Genomic DNA, 25098 nt, shown 5'->3' on the forward strand with positions numbered 1-25098 from the left:
ACTGATAAAAGAGTACCAAGAGAGGCAAGAGAGGCAAAGAAAAGTTTAAAGTTAAATAAGATTTTTGTTGGTCCTCTGTCTTTGAAGCCAAACTAGCCAGCTACTTAAGTTTCTAAGTGGAAACCTACACGGGAAATTAAATTACTCATTTTCTGTTTTCCTCCTGAAGAACCAGCTCCATAATTTTGCCATTATCCTTGATCATCAGTCTTACATTCTTTAAGTTATATTTTACTCTTCTTTGTCTTCCAAATCCTGACAAACATTAGCCAATAACGATTACAAGCTTGTGTTCTGAGCTCAGACTGACAGCATTCAAGTTCAGGCCTCCCTCCTGTTGCCATGCCAGGCCATATTAAAGTCAGAGACAGAAGAGAAAATCAGTCAGAATAATCCTGTCTTTATGTAAATTTTCGATATTTTGTTCATCACAGATTTTTGCATTAATTTAAAAATTTTAATTATTACATTAAAATATCATGCATCTTAGTTACTGAGGTTTTTTTGGAGCCCTTCCACTTTACAGCCAAGGTGAGTGTTTCACTGATCCCATGCTAGTCCTGATGTTCGCCCCCTGGATAGCTATATGATGGTGAGAAGATTAATTTTTGCTATGTCTACAAAATTCATCGAAGCCTATGCTTTTCCAAAGTCACAATTCTAAAGTCACCCCTTCATGCCTGTTTTCTATAGTATACCTGGTTCTGGCAAACAGTATTCTATATTGGGGACACAAATTTTTCTCTGTGCTTCAGCATGCTGAACTATAAAATCACAATAAGAGTAATAACACTTGCCTCACAAGGTTGTTACAATTATTACATGGGATAATACATTCGAAGCACACAGTACGGTGCCTGTGAATTAATAGATGCCAATGTGGAGAAAAAAAGCAAGATTGCCTTTTATCTTGAATGAACCAGAGGTTCTTTCCAGTTTGCTAGCTAGGGCAGTAGCTTCTCTTCCCCTTACCAGGAAGCTCTGTGTGTGATCTCAGCTTCCATTAAGGTCTCCAAATGCTGCACCCAATCATTTCCAGTATCCCCTTGGATGTCTGGGTCCTAAATTCTGACTGCAAGGAATTCATTCCCAGATGAATTACCCTCCCCCTCCACCAACACTAAGGCTGCCCTCATGCATATCTTATCAAAGGCAAGAACAACTCAGAGGCGGGATAGTTTTGCCCATCTGCATCTGTCTGAACCATTCCACAGGATGGTGATTGAACCGAAATCCCAGGCATCTTCTGGCCCTTTTGCCTTGAGTCTCTGCCCACACCAGATGGTGCTTACTGAACTTTGCTCAAACTCATTGTACATAAACTCCTTAGTATCAAGTGCCTAAAGCAGAGTAAAGGATATAGTGAATGTTAGGTAATTATTAATTCAATTTTCAGAGCCATTTAACTCAAACATATGGTGGTGCTCCACGAATGCAGGCTGTTATAAATTTTGTTTTGTGATCATTTAGTCACTACATCCTCACAGGCAACCTTGGCAGGGTCTTTGAAAACCAAACACTGCTTTTATCAGGACTTGTGAAAGAACTAGTGATTGCCCCTTACCTCCAAGAAAATATTCACATCTAAATATTTGGATCCAAACTGAGGTAAGGTCTTTTAAAAGTGTCACAAATGCTACCCCAATTAGGAAAAAATCAAATTGTATGTATGTTGATGAGTGTACCTTGCACATACTAGTACCCAAATGAAATTGACTAGGAAATAGAGACTTCTTTCAAGACAATTATGTAGGACTTACTGTATACAGTATCTTATGTGTAATATAATCGACATAGTGCTGTCATTTATGGGTTTACTACACAGGTGTTTCTAATTTTGATATGTGAGGAATCTTTTCTGGAAATATATAGTGGTAATTATCCAGACCTAAAAAATTTATAATTTTAAGTGACTAGTTTTTCCATTCTTGTTGCAGATAAGTCCTAGAATACTTTTGTTTCTGTTGGTGAAAATTTGATGAAGAAAAATATTAGCAAATTATGGATCATTTAATATGCTCTGAGTTACATGACAATTCTTGCTTAAAGTACGGTGAAATTACTTAGCCTTTGTTCAAGGTAAACATAATTCCCTAGAACTTAAGCAGTGCCAAACAGAGCTTCAAATGTATTTTCCCATTCCCATGCCATCCCCAAGGATAGGAAGAAGGGACAAATAAGTAGGAAAAACAAGCAAAAAGATAAAAAAATAAATATATTCCTGCTGTGTCAGTGTGAGCAAAAAGCAATGGTTGTCACCACTGTGTTCATAAGTTTCTTATATACAGAAATGAAAACTGAGAGAATGCAAATTCTTATAAAACATTTTGGATTTGAGGTTTGGCATCATTTATAACAGTCAATAATTTCCTAAGGATATAAGGTTGAAATACTGATTTAATTTAGTTTATTTTTAACCAGAGCACATTTGAAAAGTACTCACAGTGAACTTAAGAGCCCTCTGAGTCTTCAGGCCCTGGAGTTTCCAGCATGGACAACACTAAGTACAGATACTTAAGAAGTAACAAACAACAATATATGCTTTTATATCCACTATTAAGGTTGGTGTCTTCATCAAAGCAATGTTTACTCAAGATATCATACTTTAAAGCATTTTAGGGTCAGTCTGAAGTAACTTTCAAACAATTTCTCATGGGTTGGACCATTTACCTTGAACAAACATGGTTGAACTCAATGATGTCAGGATTCCCATCTTTAATTTTTATCATCTCAATGGAGGGGATTTCAATCTCCTATACTTATTTATATGCCTTTTTTATCCCATAAGTTTATTGTTTTCTTATTCTGTATTTCATTTCCAATTGAAAGTAAAGCCAATATGAGGAAAATAAGAAAGGAAGGACATCCAAGGAAGTCAAGAATTCAAGAAGTGTTTGACACAGTGCCTTTATTCCTCCATAGTGAATCTCTGAGGTGTATTTATATCCTGTCAATGGAAGTTTGCAAAAGGCACACTAACTGGAATTCCAAATCTTCCCATTATTTTCTCTTGAAAAATTCCTGGAGGACAGCTATATTTTTGTAAGATTGCTTCAGTTCCAGAAACAACACTTGTTATTTTGGTATCCGAGAAGCAAATTTATTGTAAACGGAATAGTGATAATTTGTAGTCCTAAAATAGTTTTTTTTTAAATAGCTTTTTTCAAACAAGAAATATTTTGAGAGAGGCTCATTTCTTAATATCTTCTTTTTAAATCCACATATAGTAGTGGATTTCCCCTAAAGGGCTAATTGTAGTAAACCCGGCTAAATAATAGAGGTTTGGGAGAAGCAAAGGCAAAAATAATAATAATATGGAGATGTGGAGGCCAATGAAAATTAAATTCAGCTGCAATAGAATAAACTCTGCATTGGATAGCTTGTATATAATAATATCATTTCAAGGATCCTTGTATGGACAAAAATGTGGAATTCAAGCTATATCGCAAAATTTCTTTGAAATAGAATATGGAGGTTACAATAATTTTTGTATTTATTTAATTAACACTTTGTGATTTAGCAAGAAATGTAAATATTAGGACAGCCCATTAAGACTGGATAATTAAGTTATCAAGTACAAGATATTTCTATAGAGCATCTCTCAGATATGTCTATAAAGAAAAGAATATGAAGGGGATCCTGGGTGGCCCAGTCGGTTGAGCGCCCGACTGCAGCACAGGTCACGATCTTATAGTTCGTGGCTCCTAGTCTCGCATCAGGCTCTGTGTCCACAGCTCAGAGCCTGGAGCCTGCTTCAGATTATGTGTCTCCCTTTCTGTCCCTTCCCTCTCTCTCTCAAAAAATAAATAAACATTAAAAAAGGGTTTTTTTTTTTAAAAAGAACATGATGAAAGTTCATTTTGCTCTAGTTAAACGTGTGTTTTCACAAATGGGTGATAACCTTGATAATGCCAGACTCAATAATATAGATTTTAAAATTAGGATGTTTAAAAAGTTGTATAATCACCTTCCTTGAATTACATAAATGATGCAACTTCAGAACTAAGTTTCTCTGAGTAATTTTCTTCAAACTAGATTTTTAATGTAGAGACAATATGCAGAGGTTGAAATTCCTTTGAACTTGTTATCCTTATCATCGATGAACACTTCTCAAAAATGATGAAATGAAAAATTGGAATCATGAAATTCCCTTGGTACTTCTAATACTAACCTCTCTAGGAGAGGTCTTTACTTATGCAGATGGAGTTGGGATCTGAAGGCAGAAGAGTCACTTGGGATGAAAATATGGACATAAAGTAGAGGGAGTAAGGAAATTCGCAGCCTACAAAGGATGGGATAAAATTCATGAGAACAAAGTAGAAATTGCATCAGTCCTATGACCTCCAAACCTCCCTCTCCAAAGAGAAGAAGCTGTTGCCCTCATCATGCTAAATATGTACCTAGGCGAGGAGTGGACGAAGCTGAAGCAGGATCTGTCAGAAGCTGGAGTTGTTATAGGAGCAGCTGTTGTCCCATGCCAACAAGGTGAGCGCCAAGGTATCAGAACAACATGCATACTTATATTTTAAAGAAAGACATCTAAAATTTTAAATAGGGGAAGAATAATTTAAAAGATTTGCAATTTTCATTCTGGCCTCAGAATGAAAAGGAGAAAAAAGGCAAGATTATAGGCAAAAAGAAAATACATGGCTAGTGCAATGATCTTGGGGAAACTAAGACAGGGGTTCTTGAGATAAGGCACAGAGTAGAGAACAGAACCAAGAGATTTTTAAAAATTACATGAGTTATTTTTGATAATTGAGTGTTTATGGATGGTGGGAAAAGGGGAAATCTCACAAGGAGTGCCATGTTTCTGACTTAAAAATTTGGAAAATGAACTGGATTTAGAATCTAAGAGGCAAGCCTGGAGAGATATATAAACTAGCTCAGTTAGGAATCTTGGGTTTGCTGATCCAACTGAATATCCTTATGCATTAGAAAAATTGGAGAGAGAATGAGGTTAAGAATGGGGAAAATGAAAATGTCTATAAGATTAATTTTTCTTTCAAAATAAAAATAGTTTTACTGACTCCCATGGTGGAGTCATTTAAGTCGTTGTCTTAAAACTCATCTTACATGCTTTGATTATTTAGAATTGTGTCACTGCTTTTTTTCCTCTAAATCTTACTATTTAGTCATTTTAGAAGATTGATCCTATTATTAGCTTGAGAACCACATATTAAAGATAAGTAGGCTAAACACGATGACAGTTTGCTTATCACTTTTTGGGTAATGCAAAGTCATTAAAACCGAAGCAATGGAACAAGGTGATATTGTCCAACGGGGACAAGAAGCCAATGATGATGAAGAAGAGAGTTACAAATGTCATAAGATAAGGTTTTAACAAGAAAATGGCTGCCAACAGTTCTAAGGCTGAAAGTTTAACCAAGATGAAGATGTTTAGTGTGCAATTTGTTCATGCTTAAGATGAGTTTGTTTATTTTAATAAACTTAATGTATTCATTAAGAAGTCAAGTATGTATTTAAGACATTTCAGCACAGTGTTAGAATAGTGTCAGAACATTTCTTAATAGAGGGGTTTGGCTAAAGAGACAGAAACAAAAAGGGTTGTATCTAAATAGGCATATTGAAAGTGAGGGAAATTTGTTTTCCCAAGTTGGAAAACCCATAAACACCCATGGAAAAGGAGGGAATAGAGGGGGAGGTTTTGAAGATACAGGAAGGAGATGGCATTTGCATCTAGCAACACTTAGATGTACCAACATTGAAAATACATCTTCATGAAGCTCTTCCCTCTCCTACACACCCAAGCACACACGTTCCCTTAAAAGTAATGAGCCCTTTTTAAAAGCCAAATCTTGGAGCGCCTGAGTGGCTCAGTCAGTTAAGCGTCCGACTTCGGCTCAGGTCATGATCTCATGGTCCGTGAGTTCGAGCCCTGCGTCGGGCTCTGTGCTGACAGCTCAGAGCCTGGAGCCTGCTTCGGATTCTGTATCTTCCTCTCTCTCTGACCCTCCCCCATTCATGCTCTGTCTCTCTCTGTCTCAAAAATAAATAAACATTAAAAAAAAATTTTAATAAAAAAATAAAAGCCAAATCTTTTTGCAGCAATAACTTGTACTTCCCTATTGAATTAATTAAAAAGGAGGACATTAGACTGAAGTGGTTCTAATGTTTTAGCAGCCAACCAAAACCTAAGCCTATAAATGCCCCAAAGTTAAGAAATAAAAACGAACAACCAATAACAGCCAACTAGCCTTTCCCAAATAAGGCAAATGCTTAGCTGTAGCCAATCAAATAATTTCCTTGTTTTGCTTCCATCTCCTCTCTAGAAAAGTCTTTCCCCTAACTCCTGTACGTGCAGCTCTTATAACCACTTTTTGTGTGGTGCTGCCTCATTCAAACTGATTTTTTTCTCATTCTTAAAATTTTGAATGTACCTCAGTTTATCTTTCAAGATCCCAGATAAGTATATTTTCCCAAACCATTGTCATTTTCTCTCTCTATTCTTCTTTTCTCTTCCTCTCTGTCTCATAATGGTTTCCCTTTCTTCCTCTCTCCTCTCCCTAGGATCTCGGGATACTACCCATAGATTACAATGATCAGGACTTCTCTTGTTTAGTGGGAATCATGTAAAAAATAAAATAAAATAAAATAATAAAGGGCAGACACAAAGCTTTCGAAGTACATAAGATTCTAAAAGATAAAACTCATGTGATTCACAATTTTGAAAAAATAAAATACTTGCAGATGTTGGATAGTTAGATGCTTTTAAACCAAAGAAAAACTAGGATCCTGATTTAAAAGCACTTTTGGTGAGCTAATTGTTTTATTGACTGCACAAGGAAATGACTGTCACTTTTCTAATCTACATTTGAATAGTCATAGTGTAGTTCCAATCCTTGCCATTCAACGTCTGAGGCATGGGCATTTTCCTTCTGCTTTTTAACATTTTCTCAATTCAGAATTTCCCGTACTCATCTTTACTATTAACTGACTTCAGTATTTTAGAAACCTGCACTTGTATGCAACCCTAATGAAATTAAAGACAAGCAACTTTAGTTGAAATTACATGGCTATTTCAATATTTAATAGTTTCATAGAAATTTTTCCAAGTTATTTTTTGCTATTCTTCAACTGTAACTTTTTGATGCAAAAGGAAAATTAGTGAATGCAAATAGATGTACATTTCACCTCTCTTTTCCAATATGACCCCAATCAACCAATTTTTTGCTGGCAAAATTGTGTTGCAAATGTTGAAGCCTGGAATATTTCCAGCCTACTAGAGATAGACCCATGTCAAATAAAGGACATTTTATATTCTGAAACAAAATTGCAAGCAACTTCTGGCTTCATTTGCCCATGTCAAGTATGTAAATAAAATAAAAGAATCTTATTATACTTTTATTAATGAGCATGGTGTGGATATTATTATATTAATTGAAATACTAATTTGCTTTCTTCATTTAAAAAATCATATCTTAAATATCAACACAGTTCTAATGCTACAATATTAATAAATAATGGAAAAGCAAGTTTTCTGCAGATTTACAGATTTCCAAAGATTTGTTTCCAAGCTAACATTCAGTGGCATTAATTTGCTGGTAGCATAAGAATAGTTGAAATGTCACAGTACTCCAATTGGATGACTTACTTGGATCATTATATTACAAACTTAACAGACCAGTGGAGAAGAGAGTTATTAGATTTGGGATTAATACAGCAATTAGCATATCTGGAATAATTACTTCATAAACATGCGTTTGGTCAGTCAAGGTTTAGTTTTGGAAACTCTCAACTGTATTATGTAGTCTCTTTAGCTATTCTATTGCTCAGTGTTAGCTGAGTAAATAATTTTGAAGTTCTTTTTACCACATTAAAATGTAGTATGTAGTGCCATGAATTATGTGCTTACTATGTCATATAAGAGTAACAAACCATTTCAGAATGACTAGAACATTTACTCAATGTTAAAATAAAATAGAGTGCTTAAATCATCGGATTTCTTTAGTGTAATTGCTGGAATCTATGTATATTCACATGATATTTAAAAATTGGAAATCAAGTAGTCAATTCGTCTTTTTGAAATACGCCTATTCATCTTTTTGAAACATTGAGATATGCTTAAGGTCATGAAGAATAAATTAAAATGATACTAACTACAATTTATCTAACTATGTGTGCCAGTCAAAATTCCAAGTGTTTTGTATGTATTAACTTATTCAGTGTTCACAGAACCATATGAATCGGTACTATTATTACCTATGGAGAATGAAACAGGCACAGAGAAGTAAATTTCCCAAGATTGCACAGCTACTGATGGTAGAGTCAGGATTCGAATCCAAAATTCTAGCCCGCAGAGCCTGCATTCAGCTACTGTGGTTCTGGTCTTGAAGTCCATGTGTTCTTTTGTTATTATTGTTTTGTTCCTTTGTTTATTTTTTTCTGTTTTTAAGTTTCTTTGTTTGCTTGGCAGATATGCTTAGCAAATAACTTGTGTTTAGATCACACAAATTTTACTGAACAATATGTGTCAGTCAGTAGACAGGGCAACAGTACTATTAAGATGAATAAGACAATCCTTGCCTTTTAGATGCTTAAAGTCCAATCAAGGAAATAGAGGTTTACAAAATATTTTAATTGCGAATACTAATATTATCAGAATCATCATAAACTAATATTTCATGAAGAAATACTATGCTCATTACTCAGCATTCAGAGTATAAAAAATGCTACTACCTTTTCCATTATTTATTTACTTATTTATTCATTCATTCTTTCACCTCAACATTAATTCAAATATTTATTGCATTCATACTTTGTGCACTTCTAAGCACTTGAAAAATTAAATGAAATAAAGCCATTTCTTTACAAACCTAACAGCTCAATGGAGAAGAGAGATTTTAAGTAAATAATCACACCCAATTAAATATATAATATGTAAATTGCAAATATACACTATGAGTGAAGAGTAAATAATATAATGAGGAATTATGATGAAGTCACTTGATTTACATTGAAAGTTCAGGAAAGGTTTTTCTAAGAAAGTGAATTTAATCAGAGCACTGAAAGATGCATAATAGTGAATTCATCAAAAAGGTGAATATTAACAGATGGTATGATTCGTAATTATATCCATCTATATGGGTAAATTTATAATAAATCTAACATAAAGCCTCGTTTGGTAAGGTTCAAATGAGTGGTATAGAGCACTGGTATCAAACTTTTAGATTTTTTTTTACCTTGAAATTCACCACCAGCGAAAACCTGGAACCCAACATTAAATTGCCAACCTTTTATTTTATAGAAGAATGCCATTTAAAAACAGTGACAGAAATAATGTCTGTCATTATCATCATTTCGAAAGAGAATTTTAAGTCCAAAAATGTAGGAACAATGAAATTAAGGACCCTTCTTTAAAACAAATAAATTTTGCTTTATCTTTTCCCTCATTTCATGAAAAATCAACACACTTTGATTAGGATCTGGAAAACATTGGACTATGGAAATTTCTGCTTCCTTGAGGTATTTATAAGCAGACTGGATGTGGGTAATGAGATGTGTCCGTTTAGATGTAGTGACCAAGAGGACCAAACGGGCCTGGGACATTGAACAGAAAAGTGGTAATCAAAATAAGACTTGAATCAGAATCAGAAGCTCACAAAATGCCAACTATACTTGAAAAGTCAGTGCACATGAGAACTGATAAGTCTAAAATGTTGCATTTAATTGTCTCAGTTTTTCAAGTCTCCTAAAATGTGAGAACATATTCATATACAGACAGTCACACAGACATCTCTATACGCACACACATAAATATACATATATACATAACTATTAAATGTTAAATTTATACATTCTGATTGGCTATGGGTCTTCCCTGAATCATTTTACTCCTCTAAACTCACAGCCTGACAAACAGTGCACCTGCTTAACTGGGCTAAGTGCCAGGAAAAAAAAAATCAGGGAAATTAATTTCCAAGAGCAGTAGATAAATGGCACACCTCATTAGAAAATCTATTTAAAAGGCACATCAGGAGATGTCTGCAAGACTTTCATAAGAAATTGATGCTTCCTACCATCATGTCCTTGCTGGCTTTCTTCTCAGATTACTGATCTTACTTCCCAGTAATAAGATTCAAATTCAAGTTATGCTTAATGAGTGCCTTGTATGTGCCAGGCACGTATGTTTTACATGGATTATTTTATCTAATTTTTACAAAATTGTTTTGAAATAAGTATGTGGAATGCATGCAAAAATTACCAAATGCGCTTCTTTGAGACCTCTGGGTATAGCCATAGAATGATTTTTCCCTCTTATGGATGAGGATGCTAATAAATTATAACCCTTGTTCTTAGGCAAGAAAAGCCACAAGTTACTACAATTTATTCCTGTACCTTCTGACCTAGAGGGAAATCATTATTATCCAAGAGTGCCTAAGTTTGCAATAATCTCTTTAGAAATCCTATTTTTTGCATTTATTGTTTAGAGAGAAAATTGTTCCCTTTATAAATAACACAAACAAGTTTGTAAGGAATTTCAACCAAAGCCCACAAATTTTGATCCTGAAAGAGTTACCAAGTCATCAGGGCACTCCTCTGTTTTCTGGAAGAACTTGCTGGCTGTGTCTGCAGAAGCTTGGGGGCAAGGCATCCAGCAGCCTTTGTGACCCTCTAGACTCAATTAATAAGAAAGTAACATTGCCCTGCACTAACCAACCCTTCCCAGACCCCCATCTTTGTTTTTCTGAAGACTTTCATCTTCCGGAAGAAAAGTAGAGGCAAGATGAATAATATCTGGCTGATCAGACATCTTGGTTTGTGTCTGTTGTCCTGAGACAAATATTAACAGCTCTCCATTTCACTCTCACAAGTGTCCTGTTTTGGATGATAAATTATACAGTCATCCTATGTGGTGGCTTTGTATGCTCTTAAATCACTAAATTGGAATGACATTTCCCAGAATTCCCTTACGTGTAAGGTCCAAGTAACAGTTGGGCACAAGAGAAATTTGCATGAGCTTTAGAAGGCAAAAAAGAAGTAATAGCCATTGCTTATTTTCTGAAGGTTGGTGTAGGGCAGGTGCTGTTGCAGCTCAAGCACATTATCACCGATATGCTGGCTGACCTTGACATGTGGCAGCAGCCGGCAGCATGCTCTCAGTTCCCCCTGGACCGCCTCCTCCAGCATCTCCAAATCTTGGCCAGGCGCTTGTGCAGTTCCGTAGTGGAAGGCACCAATTTATCTTGCAGCTCACCCACATCATCGTAATTTGAGGTGGTCAAAGTCAAATGAGGGCTCTAGTTTGTCCTTGTCAGTGCCAGTTTGTCCTCAGTCTCCCCTATGCTATTTCCATCTGCCCTTTCCAATGACAGGGTTCAGGACATGCTACCCCAAATATGGCACCTTGGCATATTAAATATTTTCAGCTGAAAGAATTTGAGAAATGACATTGTGCAAAAAGGACTTGCTGATATTCCTCTGAAGCAGGCCATAAAACTCTCATGAGAAAGGTGTCCTCCCTAAACCCAGAGGAAGGGAATATCCTTATTTCCAAGATGCCCAGAGTGATGTGAATGAACAGCCCTTGCTGTTTCCCTCAATTTACGACACTTAGCTCCTACTCTTTTTATCCTGTCACATTTTTCCACCGCTTTCCACTTTTCATCAAACCTAGCATAAAAATGCTCAGGCTTAACTACTTCTTAAGGTCTTCCTTTCTTTATGAAGGCTCTTGTGTCTCATAAAACTTACATTAAACAAGATATTTTTCCTTTGCTATACCAACTTCCACTCTACTGACTCATGACCTAGTGCCTGATACATTGCAATAGCCTTACCTAGACGGCTGATCAGCTCCCATGAATGCATGAGCTTTACACTAAACCTTCTGTTCTGTGTCACTCATAGTGATTCTACTCTGATCAAAACCTGTGACAGATACATCATATTATTTTTGGATAGTATTAGGACTTTATATTTAGGAAGAAATGAAGGGTAGGTGAAATATCCTTTCTAGTATCTGGTTTTTTGTTTTCTTTTTTGATGTCTTACAATTTATCTCATTTGATAAGAGCAGGCAAAGTCACACATTTTGCAGACCACAGAGAAAAGTGCTATTTCCATTGACAGACAAGGAAACATAAGTTCCTAGTCATGTTAGCTTATAGGTCACAGAGTTGTAGAGTGAACTCAAGTCTTCCGAAAGAGGCACATAAAAGTCAGTTCCACATATCCCTCACCAGTACGTTATTTGGGTATATCAAACCAAATTCAGAAAATAAGGAATTTCAAAGATTGGCCTAAAGGAGAATCATTCTTCTCAATGCAGTATAGTATTTGCTTATGAAAATAGATTTTCATTTCTCTAAGAACAATTTTTAATGCCTTAAAAGCATTTACTTACTTTTCTAAAATGCCAGAGAGTAATTCAGAGCCCAGAGACAGTTATCCTGTCTGCCCTTCAGTTATTTCCAATATGCTTTCTTTTATCACCAGCCTTGTTTTTTAAACGTTAATGATACAAATTTCAAAAACATTATCTATTACAAAAGACTCATCATCATAATATTAATCCCTAGTAAATGTTTGAAATGTATCAATTAAAAATAGCATTGCAACATAGGAATACCATTTACATTTGACATTCTTATTAAAGAAAACAATTTTTTTCTGTGAATAATCTACATTAAAAAGGCTAGAATTCACTAAATGGAGAAAAGAAATAAAAATTTTAATATGAGTGCATATATCTCATGCAACTAATGGTCACTATGAGTTACAAGTTTTATGCTGTAATTATACAGACTTTGAACTTATATTATTTTGGTTTCAGAAAATGCACATTCAAATTTTAATTAGCAAAAAGTATTTGAACTTTTTATCTGAAGAATGTATATATTTTTTCTTTAGAATTTTAACTCTGTGATTATTTATTTTTCATTTCAAATTCATTAGAGACTATTTATCTTCCTAGATATGGTCTTGTGATGACAGTCATCCCAATACATCATCTTTCTCTTTGCACCTGTGGTAATTACAATAACATTTTGTCAGCTAGAGTATTGGATGGCATTTCCTTATATCTAAGCATTTATCTAAAGATGTATAGCCTGGCAATATAATTTTTCTGAGAGTGGGTATGGGGTAACCAGCCTTCAAATTGGCCCCCAACGATCGTTGCCTGCTGGTATTCATACGATTTTGTAGTTAGTCTCTTAGGACAATACATAGGGCTGACGTGTGTAACCAAAAGGACTTTGCAGAAATGACGGTATGTGATTTTCTTTTCTTTTCTTTTCTTTTTTTAACGTTTATTTATTTTTGAGACAGAGAGAGACAGAGCATGAACAGGGGAGGGGCAGAGAGAGAGGGAGACACAGAAGCTGAAATAGGCTCCAGGCTCTGGGCTGTCAGCACAGAGCCCGACGTGGGGCTCAAACCCACGGACCGTGAGATCATGACCTGAGCTGAAGTCGGACGCTTAACCAACTGAGCCACCCAGGCACCCCTGTGATTTTCAAGTCTAGGTCATAAGAGGCTTTGTGGCTTCTGCCATGCTCTCTCTTGGATCTGAGGGAAGTCAGTTGCCACGATGTGAAGACACATCAGCATTAACCTGACAGCAAAATGAGTGTGACAACTTTCCAGTGGTTCCACTATCCAAGAAAATCTTTAGATGTCTGCAGCCCCAGTCAATGTCTTTATTGAAACTCAAAATATACCCTAAGCCAACAACCACCCAGCTAAGCCATTCCCAAACTCCTGGCCTGCAGAAACTGATTGAGATAATAAATGTTTATTATTGTTTTGAACCACTTATTGTTTTTAAGTTTATTTATTTATTTTTGAGAAAGAGAGAGAGAGAGCAGAGGAGGTGCAGTGAGAGAGAGAGAGAGAGAGAGAGAGAGAGAGAGAGAGAATCCCAAGCAGGCTGCACACTGTCAGCCCAGAGCCCAACTCAGGGCTTGAATTCACAAACCAGGAGATCATTACCTGAGACGAAATCAAGAGTCAGATATTAACCAACTCAGATGCTTAACCAAATGAGCCACCCAGGCATCTCTAAACCACTTATTTTTGAGGTAATTTATTATATAGCATAGATGACCATTATAAAATATGACAAGTAACATTGCATCTTATAAACATATTTTATTATTTTTTCATTCTGATTTTATTAAATGTATTCACTAATTTTTAGAGTTGCTCAAAAACTGGATGAAATAAAAAATGTATGATGTATTTTTTTTCTTCATAATGTAAGAAATTGTTTCAAAATCAAAATGTCAACACTATGTATCCTTTAGGAAATGGATACCAGAAAATCTACTATATGACAGGTACTCACATACAGGGATGAATATGACAGTCCCTTCCTTGGATACGTTTATGTTTCTGAGTTAGATAGACAAGCAAAAATATATTTATCATACAGTGTGCTAACTGCTGTTAATACAGTTGCCCATAAGGTAGTAAGGGGATGAAAGCACAGTACAGTGATTTTTTCTTAGGAAATCTGAGACTGTTTCACCAAAAAAGGGAGTAGCTCTTAAGCATGAGTTCATCCTTCAAGAAAATGGAGGAATGGGTACCAACTAGTAATATTAATCAATACAGTGCTTGTGATAAAGCAGGTTTTGTTTTAAGCACTTCAAATATATTCACTTATATAATTCTCTTAACAACTTAATTACACAGGTACTATTATAGACCCCACTTTATAGATGAGGAAACTGAGGCAAAGAGAGGCTGAATGATTTTTCCAATATTACACAGCTAGGAAGTTATAAGACCTAGGGAAATCCAGCACCAGAATTGACATCTTTAACCACTTTACTACAATTTCTGCACTACTGGGGGTTGGGAGGCAGGAGAATGGAATGAACGGAAGCAGGGAAGAGTGAGAATATATGTGTCGTAGGAAAAGAATGCAGGGAAGAACAATAGTAACTATGGCTGGAAAATAGATTGCATGACCTGAATTACAAGATGAAAATAAAGAGGTAGGCTAAGGACTTGAATTTCACGGCAAAGAGTTTATACTTGGGCAATAGGAAATACTTTGCCGAAGTTATGTTTTATGAAGATACCTTTGGTGCAATGTCAAAGGGAAGATACTGGGTGAGGGAGACAAGAAGAAATTGCGTTTGTCCCCTCAGCAGAGAATCAAGGTCGGAAATGCGATAATGGAGACCGTGGTAACCAAGAGAAGGGAGGGAGTTCATGAGACAGGAGAGTTAGTAGTCAGCATCCAGCATAGTGATTGATCGGGTATCCAGCAGATTTAAAAGATGACTTCAGACTTCTTTTTGTGGGGAACGGATAGATGGTTAGGTCACTAATAAATACAGGAAATGGGGGAGAGGAGGCCTCACATAGAAGATGTGCCTAATAAACACTCCTTGAAAGAAGAAATGAAGTAGCAGTAATACAGAGGCTATTTTTTTTTCCCTGTGAGATGAAATGCCAGTAACATAGGCATTATCCATAACACCTAATTACAGTAATCCAAGGAAACTCTACCATAGATTGTGTGTCTTACACTTAAGTAATCTAATCTGAAAGTCTAATTATAGGTAGCTGCTCATTTTATAAAATAATTTAAGACAAATTCCTTGCAACAGTAATTTCTGTAGTGTACTTATTAAATTATTAACTTAACGAATATGAGATTTACGTGGAATTCTTTTTTTTTTTTTAATTTTTTTTTCAACGTTTATTTATTTTTGGGACAGAGAGAGACAGAGCATGAACGAGGGAGGGGCAGAGAGAGAGGGAGACACAGAATCGGAAACAGGCTCCAGGCTCTGAGCCATCAGCCCAGAGCCCGACGCGGGGCTCGAACTCACGGACCGCGAGATCGTGACCTGGCTGAAGTCGGACGCTTAACCGACTGCGCCACCCAGGCGCCCCAACATGGAATTCTTAAGATATATCTATTGGAACTGTATTTTATGACCATATTTGTTTCTAAAATGTAAGTGAATGATATTCTAGAAAAGGAAAGAATAGATGAAATATCACAGCTGATAGAGGCTCAAGGGAAATGAAATTACCTAGAGTGGTGTAACCAAGCTTTTCACTTAAAATTCTAGGTCATAATTTTATATTATAGGCATTTCAATTGTATATTCTTTTAAGAGCCTACATTATACAATATACCAAAATTATAGCTTATTTAAAGCAAAGGTTCACAGTTCTGAATTAATAGTGTTTTTCTTTGATTGACATCATAGGACTTATCTCTACCGATTAGATAATGCTCATTTTAGGGCAGCTATCAATGGTACTGCAGGAAAAGTCATCTCAAGCACACTGCCATGTAAATAAACCCAAATGATAGTTTTATGACTTTGCAATATTTATACTTACATTTCTTTTAACATAGCCATTGCCTGGCACATATAGTAGGTTCTTGATAAATAATTGCTGAATGAGTAAAATGCCATAGCAAGAAGTAGGGGAATCCCTGACTATACAGAATGCAATTTACAGTATTTATAGTTTCTGGTTCCTACTGATTTCTATTCCCACTGGAGAAAGAAAATGGAAAGTGGGGGGTTGGGGGGTGAATGGTGCAAATATGAAAGAGCACATTAAGAGCTTAATGAAATGTTTTTGCTTGTGGTCAAAAGTGATATGCATGAATTCATTCATCTATTTATTTAAAATTTATTGTATACCCGACTGAGTCCCTCCCTCAAGGAACTCACAGTCAATAGAGCATGTCAGATGTGGAAATAGACAAATATAATTTTTAAGTGTCAAAATACCTTGAACAAAGAGACAGAATGTATTCTAAAAGACTGAATAGACCATAATGAAAATCTGTCTTTCCTCACATGTGTTATTCCTGTTTTACTCCAAATCCATAAGAACACATGGGCACTCAAGATGTACTATCTCATTACAAGTAATTATGAGAAAATCCTTTTAACACTCTTTATTTTCAGGAACTCAAAATAGGATGTTTTGATGGGAGGAGCAAAGAAAATGTCTGGAAAGAAAGCTTGGAGCCAGATGGTAGAGGGACTTAAAAATGCTTCACACAATTTTCCACTTGTCCAAAAGTTTTTTCCTTGGTTTGGTACTGTTTTAAATTGATAAAGTCTCATTTCCCAAACCAAATCTCCACCAAACCTTTTAATCAGTTATCTTCATAGAACTGTAATGTTTGGCTTTCGGTCAGCATTACAAATATGGAAATATATTTCATTCGAAATCACTGAACAATAGACAAAGAAGGATCAAAGGAAATGGTGACAAAGAAACTAGAAGTAGTTGACATTCAAGCACATTTGAGAGGTGCTTTATTTCTCACACTAAGACATGATGAAGAGAAACAAAGACAGTGGGAGAGAACATAGTTTCTATTCATCTGAAGCCCACATTTCATAACCCACACTTACCTGAAAAGTTTTTGTAATCCACTAGGTCAAACATAACGACAGCAACAGCTGACCATGTGATTATCAGAGCAATGACCAGAAGCCAGGCTGCTGGGGAGCTGAATGTTGTCACTATGTCTTCTGTGACTGTCCTCTTCAGAACTTTCCCAGGGGATTTGGGCACAGATCCATTTTTGCTGTCTATCACTGTGGTGGTAGTAGACGCATTTCCTAATCAAACATTCAGAAAGGAGAATTACAATTTAGAACTTTATGTCAAATGTTAATAACCAAAAACCCCCACAGATTATAGATGTATATTTAAGTTGCCTGTACCATTTTCTATATAGCAAAGCATACCTCTTTAATGGCAGGGACACATCTCCTGCCCACTACCCCAGTATTTACCCTCCACTCTGAAATCCACATGCCCTTGTGATTAGCACTCTTCCACTTCCTAAGCGCTGCAAATAATACCATCGGAGCCACAAACTTTGTCCTCACCTTTAATCATGTTTATTTCTCCCTTACCACCTTCTATATCCACTACCATCAAAGGCAATCCGTTTGTTTGTCAAGTTGTTTTTTAATACCCTTTTCCTTTATTCAAGTTCATATGTCAGTTCTGAATGTAAGCAAAAATATCTCCTCTGGGTGGTGGGGGGGGAGCAAAGTTAATGATAAAGTAGCACAAATGGACAAAATCCTTTTTGGATATCCTGGCTTAATTGTATAAGTGGCTTTTATATAGAGGCCATTCATTTTTATTTGTGAAGGGTCACAGAAGATTTAAGAGAAAATCTTGTTATATGCATTAACTTTTTTATTTCTGCTTTCAAAATCTACATGTTTATGGGAGAAAATTCAAAAAATATTTAAAAAATAGGAAAATAAATAGATAAATAATTATTTGTGATCTCACCACTCAGAGGCAACTGTTAACATATCGTGCTGTTTACACCTACTTTTCTATACACACATGTAAATATATAAATATGCTGTATTTGATTTGAAAAGTCATCATCACATCCTGTTTTCCACTAGGCAATATATAATAGGCATGTTCTCCTGCCGTATGTATTCCGTAAAATATCACTTAAGTGGCTGCATGGCATGTCATTTTGTGGATATGCATAATTAAGTCAAAAAGTTTTCTACCTTGGGACATGGCAAAAGTTTTCTTAGCACACATTCATAATTTTTATGTTCAGAAAATTTCCTAAACCTAGAATTTCTGATACAAACAGTATTCTCACTTTTATATCTTTTGAGAATATACATATGTATTTGAAAATTTGTATGTTTGTTTTTGAAGTTTATTTATTAATTTTGAGAGAGATAGCATGAGTCAGGGAGGGGTAGAGGCAGAGGGAAAGAGAGAGAATCCCAAGCAGGCTCCACACTGACAGCACAGAGCCCAATGAGTGGCTCAAACCCATGAAGCCATGGGATCATGACCTGAACTGAAACCAAGAGTCAAATGCTTAACCGACTAAGCTACCCAGGCACCCCAGAAAATTAGTATATTTTTGAAAATGTACATACCAGCAGTCTCTGTTTTCTTATCTTTGACAATACTGGGTATTACCAGTGTTAAAACTATTTTCAATCACGTAGGAGGAAATTTCTGCTTCATTTGTAGTTCTTTGATTACTAGCAATAAGCTTTTTATATATTTATTTTCCCTTTATACTTTTTATCTTTTGAAATTTTTTGCTCACTTTTCCATAAACCTCCTTTGAGTGTTTTAAAGAACTGTATACACATTACATGTACACAGTCATATGTATGCATATATTTTTACACGAGTATACATGTATATACAGATATCTTTGTGTATGCATGTATATGTATTTATACATATTATATATATGTATATGTGCACATACAGATATCCATATGTGTGCATGTGTATGTATCTATACGTACTTGTACATTTATACTCCTTGCAAGAGGGTATACATGTATGCATATATACAAACACATACATATGATAATAATACTTTATCTGATCTTAGGTTGCAGTTTGTTACCCTCAACTGTCCACCTCTTTCTTTTTGTGGTACAATATTTTTAAATGTTTATTTATTATTTTTAAGAGAGATAGTGTAAATAGGAGAGGGGTTGGAGAGAGGGAGAGAGAGAATCCCAAGCAGGTTCCATGCTGTCAGAGCAGAGCCTGACTCAGGGCTGGATTTCAGGAACCGCAAGATCATCACCTGAAGCCAAAAATCAAGAGTTGGATGCTTGACCCACTGAGCCACTCAGGTGCCCCTGTGGCATTTTAATGTACAGAGTAAACACTGAAAAAATCTGTAACTGTTTCATGTTACTCCTGCAAAGTTGCTGCCTTTGTATGGCTAGAAAGCCCCCCCTCAATGGAGAGTAAGCATATCTGTTTACATTGACAACCTGCACTCATAGAAAGTTAACTCTAGGGGTATCTTGAAATCTGAAGCAACTATATCATATTACATTTAATAACAATTCAAAATCAACCAGAAAATTCAAGTGACTCTCAAATAGCATTTTCAATTCCAAATCATACAGATATGTAGTAAATAATTGAATACAAAAGAGAAAAAAAAATCTCTAACAATCCCAATGTTTTTGCCAAAATCACAGCTTAACACCGTATTTCATATATTTTAAATATGGGCCATAATATCTATCATAATTTAACAATTAAATATAAAAAAGGAAATGTTATTAATCATCTCCTAATATATACAATTAACTATTACCAATTTTAGTTTTTACCTCAAAATTGCATTCTCAAACTAAAAAAGCAAACTCCAAATTTGGATACTTCCTTGCCACTTTTCACAAAATAAATTTCATGTAACTGGTGTTACTTCTAGAATGTGCTAAATAATAGCTGGAAAGTTTTCAAATTTTAAAACTGAAGGGAATTCTTAGTACTCCTAGGTCTCCAAGTGGAATTAAAGTGCTCCCTTCAATCTTCCAACCTCTTTCTCTACCTTTCACAATCCTTCCTTTCAGTTAGGTCCAGATTTTTCATGGAAACAGTAAAGAAAAACAGCTCTGCCACAGGTTTCATAGACAATAGAGATTAGGATTAACTTCCTGGCTAGAATGTCCCTACTGTGCTGCCTTACCTCTGAGTTAGAAATATCTATATCTAAGGAATGAGGTTAGTAAGGCCCGATTTACAGGTTTATGATGGTGGAAAAATAACTCATATAAATTGCTTGGCAAATTTCCTGCTACATCGAATTATTCAATAAATGGCAGTACAATAACTACTAAACTATATCTTCATTATTATCAACATCACCATCGCCGTTACTTCTACTGCCACCTCCACTGCTGGTACAACCATTACCATCGTGGTAAGGAAAGACCAGAAGGGCAAGAGCAACCTTAGAAACTACAGTTGAGGCTGAAAAACTAAGTTTTCAATAAATGCAGGCATTTGTTTTCTTTAATAAGCATATACGTTAGGCTAGACCAAACCAAAATGGAATGCTATAATTGCTTCAATGACATTCTTTCCTTTTTTTAAGGTTTTTTAAAAATATTTATTTATTTTGAGAGAGAGAGCACAAGCGAGGGAAGGGCAGAGAGGGAGGGAGAGAGAATACCAAGTAGGCTCCACACTGTTAGTGCAGAGTCTAACACACCTTGAGATCATGACTTGAGCCAGAATCAAGAGTTGGATGCTTAACTTACTGAGCCACCAAGCTACCCCTTAAAGGTTTTATTTTTAAGTAACATTTCCACCCAATGTGAGGCTTCAACTCACAGCACGGAGAACAAGACTTGCACACTCTACTGAGCCAGCCAGGCGCCCCATGACTCCTTCCACAACTTTCTTGAATCAGCTAATTTACTTCTTGTGATACAGAAGTGGGACACAAACTGTAATTCATTCATATTAACAGAGAGTGCTTTGCCCCATTAACAAATTAAGAGAGAATTATATATAAAAAATAAAGTTATTTTGTTACAATACAAATGTTTGTAGCCTAATGGAACTCATTAACCAGAAAGACAAATTTTGAAACTTCTAACAGCTGTGTACATGGGGTGCTTAGAGTTTGAATCCAGTTCATATGACAATTTTTAGTTATTGGGGAAGAAATGAAAATAGTGCATTAAAATTAAATACTCTAGTTAATAAAGTGTTAAATTTTTCTTTACCAATAAATGGCAGTATCCTTCCCTTGATAAAAAATAAGTGCCATAAAATTCTATCACAGACTAGGGAAAAGAAAATCAAATACATCCAAGTGTATATATTAGTAGGTATTAATAATAACCAAACATAACTAATACAATAATTTTTAGGTGACAATAGTAAATCTAACCCCTTATTTTTAAGAGATTAAAAAGCTGTTGAGGAGATCAGCGGTAAATGATTTAATTAAGATTTTGAAATGATTTTAAGTCGCAATTAACAACAGTGACAATGAATCTCCTTTCTTTCCTGAAAAACTGCGTGAATACATATCCCAAGGTCATGAACTCAATTTAGTTGAAATAATAGCAAGATGGAAACATATCTTTAAAAAACAGATTTCACAGACTGTACTTGAGATGGATCTCGAAGAAGGAAAAATTAGAACGAACTCATATCATATCCTTTCATTGATTTTTGTGCCAAATTCCCATCACTTCTAATGGCAGTTCTGAAAATGGATGAATGATAGGAGTGCTTCGAAATGCAATTTAAGATCCAAGTGGGGCTACAAGTGAGTCAAACCTTTGGAATAATGATTTGCAGGAGAGTAAGTGAATTACAAGTGCTTAGGAGAGGCCACCTGAAAGTTGATATGTTGCTAATCTCCAGTTTTTTAACCTTTGGAAGACGTCCTACTACCACTATACAGAGAAAACCGGAAGAATTGCTTTTGCACTTCAGATTCACTTCAGTGAACTGTGGATTAGAGGGTATTTCTGTAGACAATATCATACACACCTGCCTGGTATCTTGAAGCTGAAAGAACAAATTTACCAGGATTTAATACAAATTAGTCGAATCATGATCATATTTTTAAAAGACAAAAAGTTTTTAAAGGGACAAGAATTTCTATACATTTTTTTTCTTTTTTTTATCAGAAAAATGAGAAACTGTATAAATTCAGAAAGCAATGCAAGTTCAGTGTTCAAATGTGACTTTTAATATTTAAAATAACTGATATTATAATGAATCTCAAATTTTATTTCACCTTATAATCCTGCCAAACCATTAAAATACAACATTTTAAATGGATGAAAATGATAAAGCTAACACTAAATGACTTTGTACATTTTTTCTATTTGTTTTTGCCTTCACATTCTCAAAATTTCCACTTAAAAATTAATCAAGACTCAAAGATGATGAAAATACATTCCGAGTATCCAGCTCAGAAGGCAAACTATAAGCAATTTGAAAGAAATCTGAAGGTTATACTGCTTACGGAAAATTATGTGTTTCCTTTGTTATGGAAACACACTAAATTGTACCTTTCATTTTGCATTCAAATTTACTGCAGAAGCCACCCAGAGCCAAGAGGAATAAAATTGAGGGGAAATAAATTGCCTTCTCTGACAGCTGGTCAAGATAAATGCGAAGAACAGAGTGTGTAATCTGAGATTATTTAATGTTTGAGAAGTACTTTGAAGATGACAAGAGCTAGTTATTGATATGGTGGAAGAAATGAGAGGTAAATATTACTGAGAAATTTGACATGGGCATTGCTCCTGGAAAGTTGGCATCTCAGACCAGCTAGGGTATGTAATAGTACTTTTCATGCCTACTTTTCGTTTCCATTCCTTCTGATTTCATACAAATTATTTTGATTGCCAGAAATCTAGAATCAGCTTCAAAAGAAATGGGGATCTGGCTGAAAGGTCATGTGACTGCCCCACAAAGTAAAACTAGGGGCTGCTTATGAAGTGATTCCAAAGACCAGCATCACAGGTTATGTATTGAAGACTAAACCATAAGCCTTTTAAAAGAAGTCACTTTTAACCTCATCACACTTTATTAATCAGATGAAACTGCCAAGTACACTTGCCCATTATTATTCCTATGGGAAACTGATGACACAATCCCTTCCAGAATGCTCTGGGATGTGGTTTGTGGCGTACTCCAATGTTATATTTTCCCTTCAAAAATTAGAGGATAAAGGACAAAGGAGTATATACTATCAAATTATATGTATTACTCTGAAATTATATTAAGAATGTAATTCCCAATTACAAGTAAGAATGACCTTAACCATATTTTTAAGTGTTCCAGAAAACACATGTAAGTAAGAATTTTGGAGAAACTTTGCCAAAAAGACTTCTTGGCAAATAAAGTTGAAAAATGAAAAATCCATCTTTTCTCAATCCTGGTGTCTGCAGAATGTCTATGTAGCATAAACATAGACATCTGTGACAATTAAATTATGTTTTTCTACAAGTATATATAAATGGAATAAAAATAGATTTTGTGAGGCAAGATAAATGATGACAATTTACAAAAACAGTCTTTATCAAAATAATCCTACATACTCTGATTGAGATTAGATAGATAGATACAAAGTGTTGATAATACATAATAAATAACTTAGAGTAATTTTTAAAAGAATTCAGATTTTTGGGATACGATCATTGTAATATTTCAGAGGATGATTTGGCGATCCAATCTACCTACAGACGTGGCAAATATATATTTACTTTTTACATTAACTAACAATCCTTCCTACCCACCCACTCCCTATACTCTTCTAGGAGATGAATTTCTTTTTCTAGTGGTGGAACTAGAAAGTGAACCCTTACCTAACCCCCAGCCATAGGACCAGTTCTTTAAAATAAGCCTGACCGTTACAAACATCCTTTTGCCCATGACTGGAAAGGGATGGACAGTCAGAATCCTCCACATATTTTGTGGAACTATTGAATGACACTCTATTTCTCCTGGGGTTGGCAAGTGGGTAGGGTCTACCAGTAGCCTTCTAGCTCACCAGTCGGAGAGTCTGTTGCAAGATGGAAAGAGGCAGGATTCAGATTCCACTGCATAGGAGACCCAGCTGTGTTTAGAGTCAGACGTATCTCTGGACTTTCCAGTTATATGAGAATATATAAACTAATTTGTTTATGTTTGTATTACTAGATATCACGAGTTCTGATTGAGGTTCTGGTTCTTGCTAGGGATGTAAATTAATTCTTTTCCTTCAGTGTTTGTGTTATGAGGGGTTATCAGTCAGAACAATCTAAATATACAGGTTCTTTTTTAATTATTTTCATTTAAAAAAAAACCTCTTAATTCTCAAGTGGCTTCATTGCCATGGTCATAAATAAAGAGATCTCTTGGTGCTTTCAAGGTCAAATTCATATATTGAGAAGAGCTCACTTGTGTTCTGGGTGTGAAAGGCAGGATCTCCCTTCCTAAATTGTGGTCCCCCATGGTGACCCGCTAGCCCATTCTCCAGTTCTCTAGTCCTTACTGCAAATTAAAATAGAAGTCTTTTCCTGTAGTAGCTCCAGTAAGGCTCAGTCTTCCCCTACCTTTTGAACTTTTCATTTTCAATTTAGCAGTTACTACTTTTTCTACAAATTGTAAACTGAATTTAGAGATGAAGAGCCATGATGAGTGCATAACTAAAATTAATTTTGTGAAACAGAATGTGTTGAACTCCTAACACATTACAGGTAAAATGCATGGTGTTTACCAGTCTAAAGTGGGCAAGGATTTCTGATCAATTCCTTTTGTTTCTACTAAAAAAAAGTCCACTCTTAAAGAATGACCTCAACT

At 35.4% G+C, this 25098-nt stretch overlaps 1 protein-coding gene across 1 annotated transcript in view; it reads right to left on the bottom strand.

The window, feature by feature from the left end:
* The window catches only part of TRDN (triadin), a 305883-nt gene extending 287979 nt beyond the window's left edge, over window positions 1-17904 (bottom strand). The window contains 2 exon segments of the mRNA XM_047860375.1: window positions 17373-17582; window positions 17883-17904. Of these exon segments, the coding sequence (XP_047716331.1) occupies window positions 17373-17582; window positions 17883-17904 (232 nt within the window).
* Between the last annotated feature and the right edge of the window lie 7194 nt (window positions 17905-25098).

The sequence above is a fragment of the Prionailurus viverrinus genome, chromosome B2 (genome assembly GCF_022837055.1).
Source record: "Prionailurus viverrinus isolate Anna chromosome B2, UM_Priviv_1.0, whole genome shotgun sequence".
Lineage (NCBI taxonomy): Eukaryota > Metazoa > Chordata > Mammalia > Carnivora > Felidae > Prionailurus > Prionailurus viverrinus.